The following is a 17,536-nucleotide window of genomic DNA, read 5'->3' as shown; positions in this document are numbered from 1 at the left end:
CTGACAAACGGCATCTCACTTGTATATGTACCACCTCTCTACTTGTAGTACTCAGCCACCCATGACTTGATCTGAGCTACCGCATTGTCGACCACTTGCTTCACCCCTGCATTTGCATGGTAATCCTTGAGATACAAGTCCGAGCAGTGAAATCCACCAGGAATGACCTGCACTGGCTCATCAGCGGTGCTCGCCAGAGGGCCACCAGGGCGATGGGTCGATGAGACGCCCGAATCGCGCCAAGGATCGTATTGTCTAGAAGCAAATTAGTATGGCACGTTCTCTGTCCTTCATGGATTGTAAGCTCAGGTTATTCTTACCCATTCACCCAGAGCAAGTGACTGGTGTTCTTGGTTTCGGACCATCCGCCTGTCCAAGTATTGACAGTCGCAGCAGTCTTTCCCTTCGCACTGCCGTAGGTGTAGCCATTCACCTCGGGGAAGTATAGTGAGCACTGACGCTGCCAGTACGCTGCATTGACAGTGCGAGGTACAATTGATGGGACACCCTCCGGGGCACCGCTTAAGATTCAAATGTAAGTATATGCTCGGTATATTATTCAGGGAAACTTACTCCTGCCACCAGAAGAAGGGTTCATTGCAGAGAAACCATTGCCATTGTCGGTCGACGGCATTATTGAGAGAGGTATCCGTAAAAATGGCACTGGATGAATTATGGGTGTCGAAGCAGGCGACAGTCCGGTTATCCGCCCAATATCCGTAGTTGGCACAATCTGGAGAAATTGTCAGATTGAATAATGTGGTTCTAATGTAGGATACTTACAACCTGGAAGGATAGTCGAATTGAACCAGTTCGCATAGCCGGTCAGAGCCTTCTGCAAACCAACACCTTCTGGCCCCGGAACAACAGCCGCGCCAGCTTCGACGTTCTAGACCAAGCGAGTCAGCCTCATAAATCAGACAGAGCCGGTGATGTGGCAGAACTATACCTCAACAGCATCGCAAAAGGCAAAGAAACCGGAATATCCAGTCACAAATGTGTTATCCTGCCACAGGTAGGGCCCTATTGGAAGGGCACTGTAGAAGTTAGAAGATCTAACTTCAGCTTTGCGAACTAGTTGTACTTACGCGGCAAAATCATCATAGTGTTCGAGAGCTCCCAAGCCGAAAAGCTCTTTTAGAGCAGATTGTTCCGCAATGGATCCATTCTTCCCAACACTATCAATGTGATTGGCCACCAGCGAGACATCTCTGCTACAGTTTGGTGCCATGCCATGACGGATGGGATCGAAATATTGCCACTACAACATCTGTAAGCCGTCACACCAATATCCATAGCGAGCGTGTGGCACTCACAAAATCGTTAATAGCTTGGACAGGAGCGCTTGTGGCATGATAAGCCCAGAACGTCTCTGGAGCGACGGCTGCGGTCCAGGCTGCCAAAGCACCACTGTATGACCCACCGACCAGCACCCATGGCTGGTAATAGAGATGTCAGAGCTATGGCTTTTTTCGATCGTATCATCTGGATGAAAATTCTATCTTACCGCTTTCGGGGCATTGCTACTATTGGAAGTGTCAAATTCCAACGGAACTGTTTCGGCGAAATAGGTTAAGTCCTGAATGGACTGCTCCAGGGTAAGATACTGCAACGTCTCCGCTGTGAGTTCCTCAAAGGGCGACGAGCCACCCCAGTAACGGTCTAGTTCATATTTAGACCAATGTTCTACTCTTTCCCAGGGAAACGGTCGGCTCACGCTCAATCAGAATCACAGCACCTTGAATTTCCTGTGCGTACAGACCAGTCAATGTGTTATTGGTGAGATAGCCCTCGTATCCATCGGCAGAGGCTTCACCGGGAGTGAATAATACTACCTACGACGCCAGGTTAGTGACCATGGTGATACCACGCAAGGTATCGCTTGCAAGGCGAGAAACGCACCGGTGAGCCGGGGCCACCCCAGTACTCTGTACTCCACCAGTAACGTTGCGAGAAGGTCCCTTTTGAGGAGTCATGATGATCTACGAGTTGCTCGAAGGTTGCCTCGCCTTCAACCGCCGAGGAGAGCGTCGAGGCCGGTCGAGTGACCGGCGGAGGAACCGGTCTGGGCGGATGGATCGCGCGGCTGAGCGAGGGCCACGATGCTAGGAGCGTCACAACACTGATGCGTGAGAGGAAATGCATTATGCCGAGCCCTCTATTCACGGTGGGACTGATTAAGGAGAAGGGATACGGTTACACTCCCAGTGCAACGAGAGATTCATAGTAGCTACGTGCAATGGCATGCGCCGGGGGAAAGGAAATTAAAAAGGAGACCTAGCTTTCCGGTACCACTGTATACAAGGACCAGCCATCGTATCATTCAGGTTCTAGTGGTGTCCACGACGTTCATAATTCCCGTCGGAGAGCGTCGGGCCAGCGTAAGCCATGCAGCAGGCACACAATATCAACTGTGATAGCGTTGAGCGTGGTTGCAGTAGTGGGGGCCTGGCTAGGACCAGAAGAGATAGGCCATTAATCCAAGGAAATTAATTGGAGCTCTCAGCATGAGATTCGGCTTATCGCGAACTAGCAAGCATTAAGTGCCGGAGTGTTTTGGGCCCACTTCCACTACTTCTTTTCTATGGACGGTCGTATCTTTTGCCAGGGAGACTCCCTTCAACTCACAAACAGTGCCAATGGGCCAACTTTTAGTTTTGGTGACTAGTTGCATGTCCTGGACCTTCGTGCGATAACTCACATTAACAACCATACCGAGATTGAGACAACAGTCGCTTTCAGCCAAGAGAAATCGGTGTCACGCGCAACAAAAGACAGAAATTATAGACTTAGATACGTTGGAGTTTTATTATTGCATTTCTAGCGAAAGATGGTTCCATGTGTATATGTTTGTAACGTTGAATCATTAGTTTAGAGACTTATATCCTCTAGTTATATATGAATGAGTCCCAGGATATATAATCGGCGAGACCATCGGATGTGTATTATGAGTTGACGGGTATCATAGTAGTGCTAGTATACACCTTCTCAAGTGCCACAGTAGGGCCCATGATATAACCTCCTTGTCTGTCCTTTTCTTTACATATTGCTTTTCTTTATTTTTCCTTTCCTCTTCTCTTAGGAAAATGTCCAACATTGAATGTCTAAAAGGTCACCAAGACTCCATCGCGCTAGACCCGTTATGGGGAAATCCTCTAAGTTCTTTTCGGGTATCGGCAGAAAAAAGACACCGCCCAAGGATGTGAAACTGAAACTGAAGTGAACTAAACAAAACCGACCAACTCAACTCATCAACTGTTGAATTTTGTCGCAAAGGTCTCGCATCTTGTATGGCTTATGAATAACGTCGTCCATGCCGGCCGCCTTCATCTCCGCTTGCTGCTCCGCCCGGACATTTGCAGTGACGCCCAGAACCGGGACATGCGCCATCCCATGTTTCTCGAGATCGCGAACGGCTCGCGTCGCCGAGTTTCCGTCCATCACCGGCATTGCCTGATCCATTAAGATGCAGTCGAATGTACTTTGCTGGACCATATCCAGAGCCTCGCGCCCGTTACTGACCGCGGTCACCCGAAACCCCAAGGACTCGAGCTTGCGCGCCACAATACGCTGGTTGATCACATTATCTTCTACCACCAGCACCCGTCGTTCTTTGGTTGTGCCTGGCTGAGACCGTGGTACTTGAGTTGGTTGTTTTCCGGGATATTGTGATTGGTCGGCGGACGGGGCAGTGATAGTAGGACTGTGACGCCTCACCTCCGTGTCGCCTGCGTCGTAGGCGATTTGGGCGGTATGCTGCCAGGTCCAGTCCTTGGACGCGCTGGGAGAGACTTCCTTCACATGGGTCATCTCAGGACTGGTGGGAATGGCCGGATTGGCAATCTCGGTCGTCCCTTCCGTCACCTCGCTGCTGAGCGCTTGGACGTCCCGGCATAACTGAGCGATCGCCCCCTGTTCTTGTCGAGGCGGCTTGGTCGGGGAGCTCTCGACGCTTCGACGAACGGTGAAAAAGAAGCCGAATGTACTTCCGTGACCCTCCTTCGAGTTTACGCCAATTTCGCCCCCGTGTAAATGGCAGAGCCTTCGACTGACGTTGAGACCGAGCCCTGAGCCGCCGTAGATCGACTCCGTTCTCGGGGTGGCTTGATTAAATCGTTCAAAGAGCCGTTTCTGCGCTTCCTCGCTGATTCCAATACCCGTGTCCTTTACTGCGACCATCATATAGGCCACGCCACCCTCCCCCCACTCGGGCCGGTTCGTCGCATTGAGCCGCAGAGCCGACTCATCTGATTTGAAGAAGACCACGTTGGGTGGGTAGGATGTTGGGCGCACCTTGGAGGCGCCCATGAATACGGAGATCTTCTTCTCGTCGCCCGCCTTGGCCGTGAATTTGATCGCATTGCAGAGTAGGTTCACGAGGACTTGACTCATGCGGTCGAGATCGGCGATAACCCAGTCGACTCCACAGTCGACGTAGGAGTGGTCCAGCTTGTATTCGAAGTCGATGTCATGTTTCCGCAGCTCCGGCCGAAACATCATTAACGACATGGCTAGATGTTGTCGTGGCTGGACGCGCCGTGGTATTAAAGTAAACATTTCTGCGTCTAACTTTGAAAACGTCAGCACATCGTCGACAATCTTCTTCTGATGTGCAACGCAAAGACTGATGGTTTCCGCCGCTTGCGCAATGTCCTCGACCCGGATGTCCCGTCGATCCTTCTCCTGCACGGCTTCTAAAATGTCTTCGGTGCAATGTAAAATGGCGGAAAGCGGATTCCGGACTTCGTGGCTAATCATATCGATGAAGCGTTCTTGTTGTTCCTTCCGCCGTTGTGCCTCTTCAGCGATCTTCTTCTGTGAGATCTCCGCCCGCTTCTCTTCGGTGATATCCGTGATCGTGCAGTAGGAGCCCCCGTCTGTGCCGAGGGAAAGTCCGCGCAGTTCTTCCTCGCCGAACGGCGTTAGCATGAGGAGGCGCCATTGGCATGGCTCGTCGCATGTCCGGTATTCGACGCGCAGCGCTGTGTTGGCCTTCAACGCGTCGTCGTATGCCGTCGCCACCCGGTCGTAGTCGCCCCGGGCAATAGATTGGGACCAGCTGTCGAACGCCCTGCTCGATTGGCAGGTCATTAGGTCCCGGAAACGGCGGTTCAAAAATAGGATCTCATCTCGTGAATTGAGGACAGCAGTGCCGATCGGCGAGATGTCTGCCAGCTGCTGTGCTGATAGATTGCCGGAGGACGGAGCCGCCATGAATCGAGGACCTGAATTGTAAGCCACTCCCAATCGGGGATGTTCGAGGAACGCGTTGCACTTTAGCGTAGGAAGGAATCCAGGTAGGATTTCGATCGGAGTTGAATCTGTAGGACTTCTTTCGGCGTTTAACTCCCCTGAGTATGATTGGCCTGGGTCTGTGTTTGGCTTTCAAGGTTGTTGGTAGTAGGTATCGATCGGTACGCCACACGAGCAGATGTGATGGCGGCGAATAACTATTCCTGTGGTTACATTTGAACACCGATTTTGCCCTCAAAATGTCCGGATCTTTGTGAAAGCACAGAATGGTCTGTCAGGGTCGCACTGTGGTTCATGACTTCAGGGCTTGCAATCGGAAACCCTCAGTTTCAGGTCGTGACGTCACACTATCCGGCTCCTCTCCTGGGCCACCTCAGACATTCCCCTTCTGGGGAACTGCTTATTTGAAAGCGTGCCTTGTCGGGTGGATCATTCCTCTAACAGCTGGCCTGGCACGTTGATGAGAACGCAAACTCTACAGGGCTCGTCGCAGAGGATCACGGATCTCTACTACTAGTACTCCCTTTGGATCCTCAGGTTATACTAGTCATGCATTAACCGGCTGGACGGGGGCGAGTTCGAACTGAGCAGATCTGAAAGAACTCTACACAATTGTGATTTTTCAATCACGGACAGCTTTCTCATCGCTATTCGACGGCTTGACATTTTCAAATACTTGGCTATAATGCTATCACGCCGTTTTCGGATTTGTGACGTTTCGGCGACGTAGAGAGAATGTCATGGCCACAATTGGTCCCTTTGCCAATGACCCTGTTCTTCTCTCTCCGGCACATATCGTAGCCTATAATGAAGGCGATCGTTTGACCCTTGCCAAAACTCAACCACCATTGGCGTAACGGCATAAAGTCTCCACTTCTGGAAGCCGTCCTCTTGCCCCGACAATGCGATACCTTCTACCTCTGCAATGCGACGGGTAAGCTCCTCGCGGTTCTGAAGCACCTGGCTCTGCTTCGAGGCCATGGCGCTCACCCTCGATTTGAACGGACGCTCGGCGAAGTCCTCCCTGCACTCAGCCTCTGGCAGCGGCACGGCTGTTCCGCGCAACCGGATTTGCCGACCGACCTGGGGCCAATAGAATGTTAGAGCGGCATGTCCATTGGTCTCCAGCTGCTGAGCTTTCGGGCTATCTGCCTTGACGGCGAAGTGCCAGCCACGATCATCGACATTCTTCAGGATGAGGACCCGAGCGTCTGGGTAACCTTGTTCGTCAACCGTGGCCAGCGTCATGGCATGGGGCTCTTTAACGCCGGCCATCATCGCCTCATCCAACCACATTCTGAAAGCATCCTGAGGGGTGTCGGGAAAGTTGGCAAAGTTCACCTTGGCGAATGGACCTTCTAGAACCGGAAGGTTGCGGAGTCGCGTTCGGATGTTGCCCTGATCCACCATACTTTTGGGAGTTATGTCTTGGCTGCAGTCGTCGTCTACGGGGGCCAACTTAGGATAGGGTTGAGGGTCTACCGAGCGGGATCGTAGATCAAACAGAGGGTGTCAATTTAGATATGAAGGGGTTCTTTCACTTCATTATTATAGCACAGGAATGCTGAGAGCTCAGTTCAGCTTTTTTCCAGGATGATAATACAGATTAAATATCGGAGACATTGTACGTCGACATATGAGTCATGCACCAGGCATGGCGAACAAATAAAGCGAGGGATACAGTTGTCTGACTCCTTCTGGCAAAACTAGCCTTTCTAGGCCACCGATTGAGCTCTCTATACGATGAGGGTTCTTGGCAACCTCGGATGTTGAAAAACAACGAGGCTACATTTCTAAAGAAGATATTATTCCTGACAACCCAAAACCTCTGGGGCTCCTTCGGTATCACCTGACTGCACAACATAATGCGTCGCCACCACCCTCATGTTCATTGGTACTGAGTATACGAGAAGTCCACCGTGACAGGTATGCGGGGGTGGGGATACCGCAGGCCGTTCCATGGTTCTTGCAGTGAAGCTTTCAATGTCGCGGTCATAACTGCATCACCACCTTACTTAAATAACTTATGCTATTTCCCCCCCCCACCCAGCACGCCTGTCTTGAAGCAGGAGAGCTTTGTATCGGTGATCAACAAACATAATATCGACTATCTTATTCTATCTACGAGTATTGTATATCCCATTGAGTCGACATGCCTGCGGACGCCTTCGGCCAGTACGTCGATATTAAGATCGAAGATGGCATGAAGTTTGATCTGCGCATCGAAAATGCCCACCTTGACAGGTATGGACCCAGGACGTCTGTGCTATCTTTCTCATGTGGCTGACGCTGGCACAGTGGGCAATTCTATCGGCAGGGGGATCAAAGTGATATCATGACAGCCGACGATGTGGATGATATGATCATCCGTCACAACGGCGGGATCAGAGAAGTCTGTTCCTGTGGTGAAACCGACTCTATGTCGGGAACCCAGGGAACATTCGATCTCATCGATGATGTGAAGGACACCCGGATCTGCACACTGGCATGGAGCGCCCCGATGCAGTCGGGAAGACAGAATAGATTCTCGATGCTCAATCATGACCCGAGATATAAAGTTGATATCGGAGATTGGAAGAGGTCCGGTACCATGGGCACGGTCTCAGTTGCCATTACAGATGAGTGAGTCTTAACCGTAACACATCAGTCGATACTCGGACAGCCCAGTCGTTTCCTCATTTGACCCCGAATGCATGATGAGAAGGGAGGGGAAAAAGGGAAAAGAAAAAGAAAAAAAGCAAGTATCTAGGCATACTTAGGTGTCAGTAATCACGGACTGCAAAATGTTCAAAACTTCTAATGTTATAGCATCGATTGAATGGAAGGCTTAATAACACTGCCATTGGAATTAATTATACTCCCACGCGAGAGCTTGTATAGTCTATTATGCTTGTTATTCTATCTTTTCCCTAAAAACAAATCGCCAACACCTCAATATGTACCAGATTAAACCAAGTTTCCTAATTCATGGGAAACCAAATGCGCCTCACCCAAAACTCCCTTAATCACCAGCACTAATTCATCGATCGTGCCCAGGAATTTCAGATACGCGCTCAAGGCCACGCAGAAGCGGCGATAATTTTCATCCCTCACTGTGTCAGGGGAGAAGTCAATCTCAGCCGGGTGAGACTGCCAGTAGTCAAAGGCGCGTCTGACCAGTGGCGTGGGGAGAATCTCAGGCAATGCATCGCCAGTCTTCAGCGCTTGTTCGCACATCCCCAAAACAGCCATGATCTCACCAATGCACTGGTGATCCAGCAGGGCGGTTTGTTGCGCGAGTCGATGTTGAAACTCGCTCGGGAGGGTGCCGGATAACAGTAGAAGCTGCCCCAGACTACGGTTCATGATATGGCAGAGACGCTTCACGCGGCCCAGGCTTTCGCTGTCGAACCGGGAACTAGAGAAGTCGAACCGCAGCATATCGATAGGCCCGTCTAGCATCACTAATCCTTCGGTCAACTGAAGGGAGATCGGCTCGGCGAGTACGCGCCCATCGTGGCGGGAGCGGCCCCAACACGATAAGAGCAATGCGTAGTGGTCGGACAACGTTCGTACAGTGTGAGACAAGGTCTTGCAGATATGCCGGGCGGCTGATGGTGGACGGGGAAACAACTGGACAATCGTCGCGGCACCAACTCCGATGAGCACGAGGAGTAGCCGTCGCCAAAAGACCGTATAGCCAACTCCAGGGTTGCCGTACTGTGGAATGTGTCTGATTGAAAACATTAGCAAAGGTAGTGGCACTCTGTGCCGTCGATGGTGGACTCACGTATCGTCGTAGCTATATGCCACTACGAGCATAAAAGTGGCACCGCCCATAATTCCTCCTTGTAGCAAGCTCGGAGGCAGGTACAGTCGAATCCAGATCAAGATGGCAAGCATCACAGCCAGAACGGCCGATAATCCATAGGGGTTGCCAGGACCATTGGCCGAGCCAATATACCATGCCAGAAGTCCTAGAACACCGCCAGCAATTGTCCCGACCAGTCGGCTGAGAGTCGAAAAGGTAAACTCAGACATGTAGACAAGCAAGCCGGTTTGCGCCATGATCAACCCCCAAAGACCTTTTTCCCGGTAATAGAACCCAGCGGTGTGAGGGATGACACCGGGGATGCCGAGGGCGATCGTAACAACAACCATGCGTAATGCGAAGAGGCCTTCGTTCGAAGTAACCCAATGATAGGTTCCTAAAATGGCTCGTCCTAAGGGGCTGCGGTGCTTCGGTCGGTATCCACGACTGATCCGAAGCTTTTCCTGCGCAGCTTTAGTCAGGTCCTCTGCCTCGTCCGGATCGTCCTCCACGACCGTTGTCGTTGTTGGTGCCTTCGCTTTCTTCCGAAACGCCCAGGAGGCGGCGTATCGAAGACTCGTTGGCCACCACAGCTGGGTTCCTTTCGAGTCGTGGAAAGCAGTCGACACACGGGCAAGTAGAGCCTCTGTACGAGTGATTGTAATACAGACGTGTTCCTCAAAGACCATCCCAACCACGAGTGCTCCTAACTTGCGCTGGTCACGGGGCTCACCGTTTGTCGTAGGTGCAAAATGACCAATCAAGAGTTCGGTCATGTCGCGAAGAAAGCCGCTGTGAGCCTTGCGGAGATTCTCAAGTGCTGTCTGACTTCGCTGGTACAGATCCTCGCGTTCTGTTGGGGACGCTCGCCTCACCCATCGTCGGCAATTGACCATATGGATGCACTCCTTCGTCACCGCTAATCCCTCCAGACACGCGTCGATCGCCATTGCGCTCATGCTGACTAGTTCATCCACGACTTCCTGGGGCAGCTCCTGGCTGTCCGGGCTGCGCAAACCTTCTAGCACCTCCGCGAGTTGAGAGAGTTGTTGGGCTCCAACCTTGCGGGGCTGCTTCTCGTCCGTGATAAGGGCCTCCTTTGTCTGTTCGGCGTGCTCACGAAGGATGTCTTCTGTGCGAACTTCGCCATAGATTCGACCGATGTGGAATTCAAGCAAAAGAAGAATGGCCGCCACGACCTGCCGCATCGGCTCCTTGAAGGAAGCGACCTCCTCGGGACCCCAGCGGCCCACTGAGAAGTCCAATGGCAGAAAGGCCAAACCGGGTTCCATCTTTCGATATTCCTGGATAATCCGAGCGTGTGTCTTGTGTAGTCGGTCGACATCCGGCTGCTGCGCTTTTTTCCCTAGCGTCACGGAGGTGAACGTCAGTGGTTGCTTGAGCAGCTCCACGATATCCTCCATACTATCCAGAACCACATGAGAGGTCGATCGCGGAAAGAAGAGCACCGAGCATGCAAATCCAAGTCCCACACCGATGGCGGCCGGTTTCACGAGCGTCAGAGGTAGCGTTCCCGAGAACGAGGGTAGAAGGGGGGTGAAGTTGAGAAAAAGGTCCGAAATGATAATTCCAAAGATCGAGGTCAAGGTGGCTTTGGGATTACTAGCGCGCAGTCGAGCCTATCAATAGTTATTTCGCTTTCTCGCTGGTCAGTTTGTACGATAGACGATAATTGCTTACCATGAAGTAGATAAATGTGCAGATGAGACAGAATGTAATCGCTGTGACACGCGTGTCCAACATGTAGCCATCGTAGATTAGCTGCTGTGCCACACTGGCAGTCGGAGATCCTGTCGCGTTGGCTTGGGCTACCGCCGTCTGTTGCAACGATGCAAGTCGGGCCTGTGTGTCTGCTGCTGGCCTGGCCGCGTAAGCGGCCTTCATCGTGATGACGCCCCATGCCCAGGCTAGGCATATTCCAATGAACAGAGTCAAGGCCCCCAAGAGGTAAATGAAAACTATTCCGGACGGCGGGTTGAACAAGAGGACGAGACTATTCAGTCACGCTCTTAGCATTGCGATCGAGAGACATATGCGCTCAAAAGGAGGGTACAACAATCGGTCATGGGGCAAGCTTTACCTCGCGAAAAACGTAGCGGTACCAATACTGGTCAAGGAAGGGGTGATGAAGATCAAGAGACTCGCCACCCAGAGGGCAACCCAGCACCGGAAGAAGACCTTGAGCTCGCGCGCATTGAAGTGATCGAGGATCGCGGGGAGTCGGAAACTCTTCTTAGGGGTTGCATCATTTGCATTGGAATCAACAGTGGCCTGTGGAGGCCGTTGCGACATTGCTGAGAGTGATATTTCTCAGCCTCCGCTGGGTGATCATAGAGGATCTACGATTTGTGACTGACGAAGGAAAGAGATACCCAGGACAGTAAGGGATTGGGAATGCAGGAAAATATCCTTCCCCCTCGGAGGGGGAATTTCATCATTAAGTAATATAAGGTTGGCCTTCCAATAAAGCCCAGGGAAAAGTGCAGATCCTTTCTCTAGTCTCAATAGTTCCACTTCTAGACCATGATTCCTGAGTGCAGATCGAGATCCGGGGTTGCGCTTATGCCGATATTTATGCACGATACTTATGCATTAATTACGTATTATGAACTCGTGAATGAATCTCAGAGGGTAAATGAGCAATAATGCCAGTTTTTGGGTCAATAGTTTTTTGACTTTTACCCCTTTTTCTTATATCTTCATGCTATTTATGATACTGCGTATATCCTCCTATTTGAGTATTTATGGGTTTGGTCCACCTCACCTCCTACTAGTTAGTATTCTTGCAATTTGCCTCTTTCTAAATCTCTGTTCATGTGACTCTGATAAGATTTTACCCCTTTATGGAAGTGCCACGTTCGAGAATTTCTCGCGTGGAATGGAATGCCACGTTCCTATTCTTTCGCATGGACTTCAGCATCCCTGCTGTATTCCGTAGATTTATTCAAGCAAGAGTGACATTTCAGCATGTCAACCTCTCGAAAATATCTGTAAAAGTCTACCTAAGCCAAGATGGGTTTCTCAATTCCCCCGCGAGAAGGGGCTCATATAAGTCGGTTGAAAGCTCTGATAGACATTCGGAAGACTATGCATAGCCAGTCGCATATGCAGTGAGATAGGACGGGTATGATGGTTAAATCATTTAAATCCTTTTCTCCGCGAAAGATAGAACCGATCTACTTTGATATTAGGTGCGCCGCTAGCCATTAACTGTACGTAAGGATGAACAATTGCTAACCCTTGCAGGTTGGATCAAAGCACCATTCGGATCCCAGCAGCAGGGCATACGATTAAGTATGGCCATGCCCAGGGAAAAGTTATTCTGTGCCTTAATGAACCTACGCGCGTGAGCGATGTCAAGTTACATCTAGAGGGCCGCTATTATATAAAGTATGTGACATGTTCACCAAATTCCATTAGAAGTAAGCCATGACTAACCTAATATATTCCCGCAGCTGGGACGCGACGTTCCCCAGTGATGCACACGGACATTGCAAAGCATTTTGGAAGGAGTTGCCCTTTCATCACGATGTCTGGAGCTTTCTGCGGGCTTCAGCAGGGTCATCCGCAACGATCTTGGAGCCGGGCAACTATGAATTTCCTTTCCAGATGTGTCTCCCAGGACGATTACCGGAATCTATGACGGGAATGGATGACTGTTATATTCGGTATTTTTTGAGAGCACAGATCTATGGCCGGAAAGGTGAGAGTGCAGCCACGTCGCGGGAGGTCACCGTTCGAAAGGTTTACAGCATGCCCTTGCGTACAGCTCTTAGTGTCAGTATCTCATCACGCGAGAGGGAATAAGATCTTCAGAAGCTAATACGGGGTAGAGCGTTGAGAACGATTGGCTGGACAAGATAATGTACAAAGTCAGCATTCCAACCCCGGCTGTCCCATACGGCGGCAAGATCCGAGTCACCTATCGTTTCGTTCCTCTGCTGAAGGGCCTCAACGTGAAATCTATTCAATCAGATATCATTGAAACGCATACCGTATCGAAACCATCCTTCGCGTCTCGATCGCGAGAGGTGTTGACTGATGTATTTGACCCTCCAACCTGGGAAGAGATGGATATAAGTACCGACGACAGATGCTGGTATCAATGCTCCCGGATGCTTCACTTACCCAAGTCTACCCGACAGTGTCTACAAAGTATTGCGACAACGGTCCTGCAAGTTCGACACTCGATACAATTTTTAATCACTCTGGCGAATCCCGATGGTCATCTGTCCTCGGTTAGTTACCCCCGTTTCTATTCACTCATTTCTGTGCACCCTATTTATCGTTGGTAGGTTCGTCTTTCTCTTCCAGTCATCCTATTATTCTATCCCTCGACCAGCGCTAGTCCTCAGGTGTTATCAGACATTGCGGCTTGGGGCGAGGGAGAGAACGGACTGCCCCATTATAACGACCATGTACATGATGTGAAGCTTGTTGAACTATGCCCAGACAACCCTTCAACATTTGCAGGATCGCACTCTAATGAGAGGCCTCCAGAGTACTCGGCATTTGATGGCGTATCCGAAATTCCTAGTTAGTGGGATACCACCTGATTGAGCGTTTTATGGGGGAAGGGAAGGCCTCATATCTAGTAGCCAGAGAGAAGGGGAATCTAGAATTGGCACTCGCGGTCTTTCGGTGATTGACATGGTGTTGTTACAGAATGAGTCAAATGAGTCGGGACAAGTGGTGCGTTTCAACAATACTTATATATTGTACCGAAAGCAATAGTGTATTTGGTAGCTCACACGACGTGGTCATTATCTACATGTCATCCAGGACAAGCAAACGCTGCCACTTCGCATTGGAATCCTTACCTGCCCGCCTTCCTCTGATCAGCAGTCCCTGAGAACAGAACTTGGATTAAATATCTCCAAGCAGCCCTAGTAGGCAAAGTAAATTAATCTACGTGAATTACCCATCTGGGGAACACTAAATAGAGGAAGAAGACTAAGCAATTTTACGCAGTAATCTAAGGGGCGTAAATAAATGAGATAGTTGAAGTAGTTTAAGTAGAAGTAGTGACAAAATCATCCAAGCAAATTAAATTATCTGCCGGCAGGAAAAGTCAAAAATCTAAAATAAAAAAACAGTGGCGACGGCATTTATTGGCTAGCCGTGGGTGATCTTCCGCTCAGCTGGCACTTCATCTCAGTATCCACTTCGCTTAGCTCCTCTCTAGTAGAGAGAGCTAGAGGAGGTGGTACCTTCAAAACTCCATCACGGCTGTTTGATTTATTTCGCTGTGTCCTTGTGCTTTAGAGCGCTCTCTATATACCGGGTCCTGCGATCAGGGTTCTCAACAATGCCTCTGGCGAGGAGATCACATCGGAAAACAAGAACAGGGTGTCCAAATTGCAAAAGACGTAGGATAAAGGTGAGGTCTCTCCAGTTTGAGATAATACAGTTATATATGGGCCTGCTTGTCAAAGTGCTTAGTTGGGCCACCTACTAGCATCTGTAGATAAATGCACAAATTATTGACAAGACTACAAACTAATGGGCGACGTAGTGCGACGAACAAAAACCATCATGCGGAAACTGTCTCCAACACCGTATAGAGTGCGAATATGCTGAATCACAAGGAATGAAAGGTTACAGCTCTTTGACGTCTGCTACTGCTAGCCCTTCCCCTTCCCCGTCCAACATAGGGGATACCAGGACTTTACCCTCAATCTCCCAGGCTGAGCCCGGTTCTTCTCTTCAGCCCCAAGCATCATTAAGCGACGATGATGTGCTGAAATCTAGGCTCATGCATCATTACTCGACAGCTACATACCTAACCCTTTCTGATAGACCTGGATTTCAATATATATGGCAAGTTGAGGTGCCTGGGATAGCTTTTGAACACCGATTCCTCCTGCCCATGATCATGGCTGTGTCTGCCCTGCATATGTGCCGCAAAGGCTCGCCAGAGGTGCGTTACATAGCATACAGTTATCGACAGTACGAGGCAGCCTTGAAGGGCTCCTCATTGGCTCTCTCAAATATCTCCCCATCAAACTGTCATGCCCTTTATGCTGTCTCGGCACTCGCGTTTGTCTTCGAACTTGGCACGTCGTATAACCACGACAGTCTCTTATACAGAGGGGCGGGTGTTCTTGCTCCCTGGATTATGCATATTCAAGGAGTTCGCACAATCATGCTGTCGACCTGGGCGCACATCAAAGCTGGCGTTTTAGGGACAATGTTTGACGGCGAGCCCTCGGAAAACGGGCCACTGGAGCTCGAGTCATGTGTGAATGACTTTGTGGGTTATATTGAATCAATGCCACTGGCGCCAGAACAGACTGTTGTCTACCGCAGTGCGGCAAATGAATTGATGAAGTGGTCAAAAATGCCTCATTCGGGATTCTTTGGATGGGTATGCTCGTTCGGAGATGAGTATGGAAGTTTATTAGCGCGGAAAGACCCTTATGCGTTGGTCATCCTTGGCTACTCATGTATTCTTCTGAGGACTGGAGGGCCCAAATATTGGATTAGTCGGTGGCCCGAAGGTTTGCTGCGGGAGATATACGGTTATCTGGGTCCGTCACTTCGGGGTTGGCTTAAGTGGCCGATGGAAGAGCTAGGCATGACCTGTCGTCAAGCTTCCTCTGCATGATAGTTAGCACAGTGTATGGTATTTCATAACTAGGATGCGTATTCTATTCTACGACTCTCTCGTCGGTGGCTCATATCAGACAGAAATAGCGGGTGACTATCGCCCTCAAGCTGAGCCTGTTCTTACCTCAAGAACATGGCTTTGGGCCACTATCGTCTTTAGTTGTTTTTGAATTTGTGCGAAAACGGCGCTTTATCTAGCATTACTCGTTACATCTTTTTTAAAACGACGGGGTTAAAAAGGGCGCTTTAGGCCCACTTCCCATGAAGGGTACGAGTACGGATGCAATATTATTGGTTGATTAGGGTTCAAAGTTTCTAGGGTGGAGAATGAACAAAAGATGCAGAAGATAAGCTAGTAGTTTGTTCTCAATCTACTTTCAAACTACGGAGTAGAACGAAATAGTACTTCCGTAAGTGGATCTTAAGGCCGAGACGGCGTAGATAATGCCTGCAGAGCCCTATATAATGCAGTCTTTCTATGACTTCCTCACTCATCAAGACACTTTCCCCCCTATTGCCCTGCTAAGAGTTCCATCGTGGCCTCATATTCATAATCATTCACGATGAGTGAGTACTCGTTCTATCACTACAGCCCTAGTGTGGCTGCAGCAGTCGTTGCCCTCATTTGCTACGGCGCGAGCACCGGCTTCCACATCTTCCAGCTATGGAAGCTACGTAGTTGGTTTTTCATAACCTTCGTCGTGGGGGCAATCAGTAAGACGGCCCCTCTCTCCTTCCATGAAACCATATTGTATTGACAGGCATATTTCCAGTGATGACCGTGGGCTACGTGTTCCGCGCCGCCTCAGCAAAAGACAAAACCGCCATGGGTCCCTACATCGGGCAAAGCGTCTGCATCCTCCTCCCCCCTTCCCTCTACGCAGCAACGATCTACATGATATACGGCCGCATCGTCCTCTTCGCTCGCACTCCTGGACTGTCCATAATCTCCCCGCACAAGGTCACCAAGACTTTCGTGATCGGGGATGTAATTGCATTCCTGATGCAAGCTACCGGCGGTGGGATGATGGCCATCTCTTCCATGTCTAGTCTCGGCCAGAAGGTGACCATCGTGGGACTCTTTGTGCAATTATTGTTTTTTGGTGGATTTTTTTCTCTCTCTGTTGTTTTCCACCAACGGATCCAGAAGCTGAAACGCGTCCGGGTGCTTTCAATGCCATATGGGCCGTTGTTATATGTCCTATTTGGAGTGTCCTTGTTGATTATTCTTCGGTGTTTGTTTCGCATCATTGAGTTCTGTCAAGGAAATGACGGGTATCTTGCCAGCCATGAGGTGTTTATGTATGTGTTTGATACTCTTCCGATGTTCGTGGTGCAGACTGTTTTCCATTTTCTTTATCCAGCCAATGTGCTTGGGGAGAAAGCTTACAGTGAATTGGAAATGGGGGTGTGAGATATCGGTTTACAGTAGTTTTGTATGTACACTAGTATTCGTGTCGTTACAGCGGTTTTTTTTTTTTTTTTTTTTTTATGCTATATAGCGTTGTTAGTAGTGCTCTATTTGATCTCAGAGAGATGTATGTATATACATTTATTTCGGAGTTGGACATATAAACTCGCACCTGTGTGACTATGCCTTATGCCCCGGACACTCGTTTTAGCAGTTGATATAGTGAGTATGACCTCCCTATACCAAATACCTTCTCTCGACCTCCGTATAAAAAATTCTCAACATTTTCCTTCAATTAACCCCTCGAATCTTTTACAAGATGGATCATTTTTAAGCCTCAGTGGGGTTCCATAGCAGCCAATTGCATATTCAACGTACTCGTATTGTGGGCCCGGCATGAAGTGGGCCTACTAATAGTGGCCCTTGAATCGGGAGTTGTGAGAAGAAACTAT

The 17,536-nt window shown here is 49.8% G+C and overlaps 6 protein-coding genes across 6 annotated transcripts; 3 read left to right on the top strand and 3 right to left on the bottom strand.

Annotated features, from left to right (window-relative positions):
- Nucleotides 1-38: 38 nt before the first annotated feature.
- Nucleotides 39-2,145, bottom strand: BDV27DRAFT_171666 (putative serine peptidase; the record flags this gene model as incomplete). Its single annotated transcript, XM_032075658.1, has 10 exons — nt 39-255; nt 321-521; nt 574-733; nt 784-889; nt 950-1,037; nt 1,089-1,261; nt 1,317-1,439; nt 1,508-1,662; nt 1,718-1,835; nt 1,903-2,145. The coding sequence occupies 10 exons, from the start codon at nt 2,143-2,145 to the stop codon at nt 39-41; spliced, it is 1,584 nt and encodes a 527-aa protein (XP_031933016.1).
- Nucleotides 2,146-3,243: 1,098 nt separating this feature from the next.
- BDV27DRAFT_140839 (uncharacterized protein) lies at nt 3,244-6,663 on the bottom strand (the record flags this gene model as incomplete). Its single annotated transcript, XM_032069735.1, has 4 exons — nt 3,244-5,071; nt 5,467-5,524; nt 5,969-6,143; nt 6,244-6,663. The coding sequence occupies 4 exons, from the start codon at nt 6,661-6,663 to the stop codon at nt 3,244-3,246; spliced, it is 2,481 nt and encodes an 826-aa protein (XP_031933015.1).
- A 598-nt stretch (nt 6,664-7,261) lies between these two features.
- Nucleotides 7,262-7,947, top strand: BDV27DRAFT_104505 (aegerolysin family protein). Its single transcript, XM_032064347.1, has 2 exons — nt 7,262-7,497; nt 7,552-7,947. Exons 1-2 carry the CDS (start codon nt 7,406-7,408, stop codon nt 7,877-7,879), a joined length of 420 nt encoding a protein of 139 aa, XP_031933014.1. The 5' UTR covers nt 7,262-7,405; the 3' UTR covers nt 7,880-7,947.
- A 252-nt stretch (nt 7,948-8,199) lies between these two features.
- Nucleotides 8,200-11,356, bottom strand: BDV27DRAFT_171665 (uncharacterized protein; the record flags this gene model as incomplete). Its single annotated transcript, XM_032075657.1, has 4 exons — nt 8,200-8,965; nt 9,023-10,683; nt 10,745-11,057; nt 11,145-11,356. 4 exons carry the CDS (start codon nt 11,354-11,356, stop codon nt 8,200-8,202), a joined length of 2,952 nt encoding a protein of 983 aa, XP_031933013.1.
- An 834-nt stretch (nt 11,357-12,190) lies between these two features.
- BDV27DRAFT_171664 (arrestin family protein) lies at nt 12,191-13,605 on the top strand (the record flags this gene model as incomplete). Its single annotated transcript, XM_032075656.1, has 5 exons — nt 12,191-12,255; nt 12,311-12,454; nt 12,520-12,841; nt 12,898-13,302; nt 13,360-13,605. 5 exons carry the CDS (start codon nt 12,191-12,193, stop codon nt 13,603-13,605), a joined length of 1,182 nt encoding a protein of 393 aa, XP_031933012.1.
- Nucleotides 13,606-16,236: 2,631 nt separating this feature from the next.
- Nucleotides 16,237-17,087, top strand: BDV27DRAFT_140836 (RTA1 domain-containing protein; the record flags this gene model as incomplete). The annotated part of the gene is made up of 2 exons (XM_032069734.1): nt 16,237-16,387; nt 16,435-17,087. The coding sequence occupies 2 exons, from the start codon at nt 16,237-16,239 to the stop codon at nt 17,085-17,087; spliced, it is 804 nt and encodes a 267-aa protein (XP_031933011.1).
- Nucleotides 17,088-17,536: the final 449 nt, after the last annotated feature.

The sequence above is a fragment of the Aspergillus caelatus genome, assembly GCF_009193585.1.
Source record: "Aspergillus caelatus strain CBS 763.97 unplaced genomic scaffold BDV27scaffold_7, whole genome shotgun sequence".
NCBI classification, from domain to species: Eukaryota; Fungi; Ascomycota; class Eurotiomycetes; order Eurotiales; family Aspergillaceae; genus Aspergillus; species Aspergillus caelatus.
Note: the sequence above shows the minus strand (reverse complement) of the source record. Positions and strands in the feature narration are given on the sequence as shown.

Coding starts and splice junctions, on each gene's coding strand:
- BDV27DRAFT_104505 (XM_032064347.1), top strand. CDS start 7,406: ATGCCTGCGGACGCCTTCGGCCAGTACGTCGATATTAAGATCGAAGAT. Junction 7,498..7,551: donor GAAAATGCCCACCTTGACAG/GTATGGACCCAG, acceptor ACGCTGGCACAG/TGGGCAATTCTATCGGCAGG.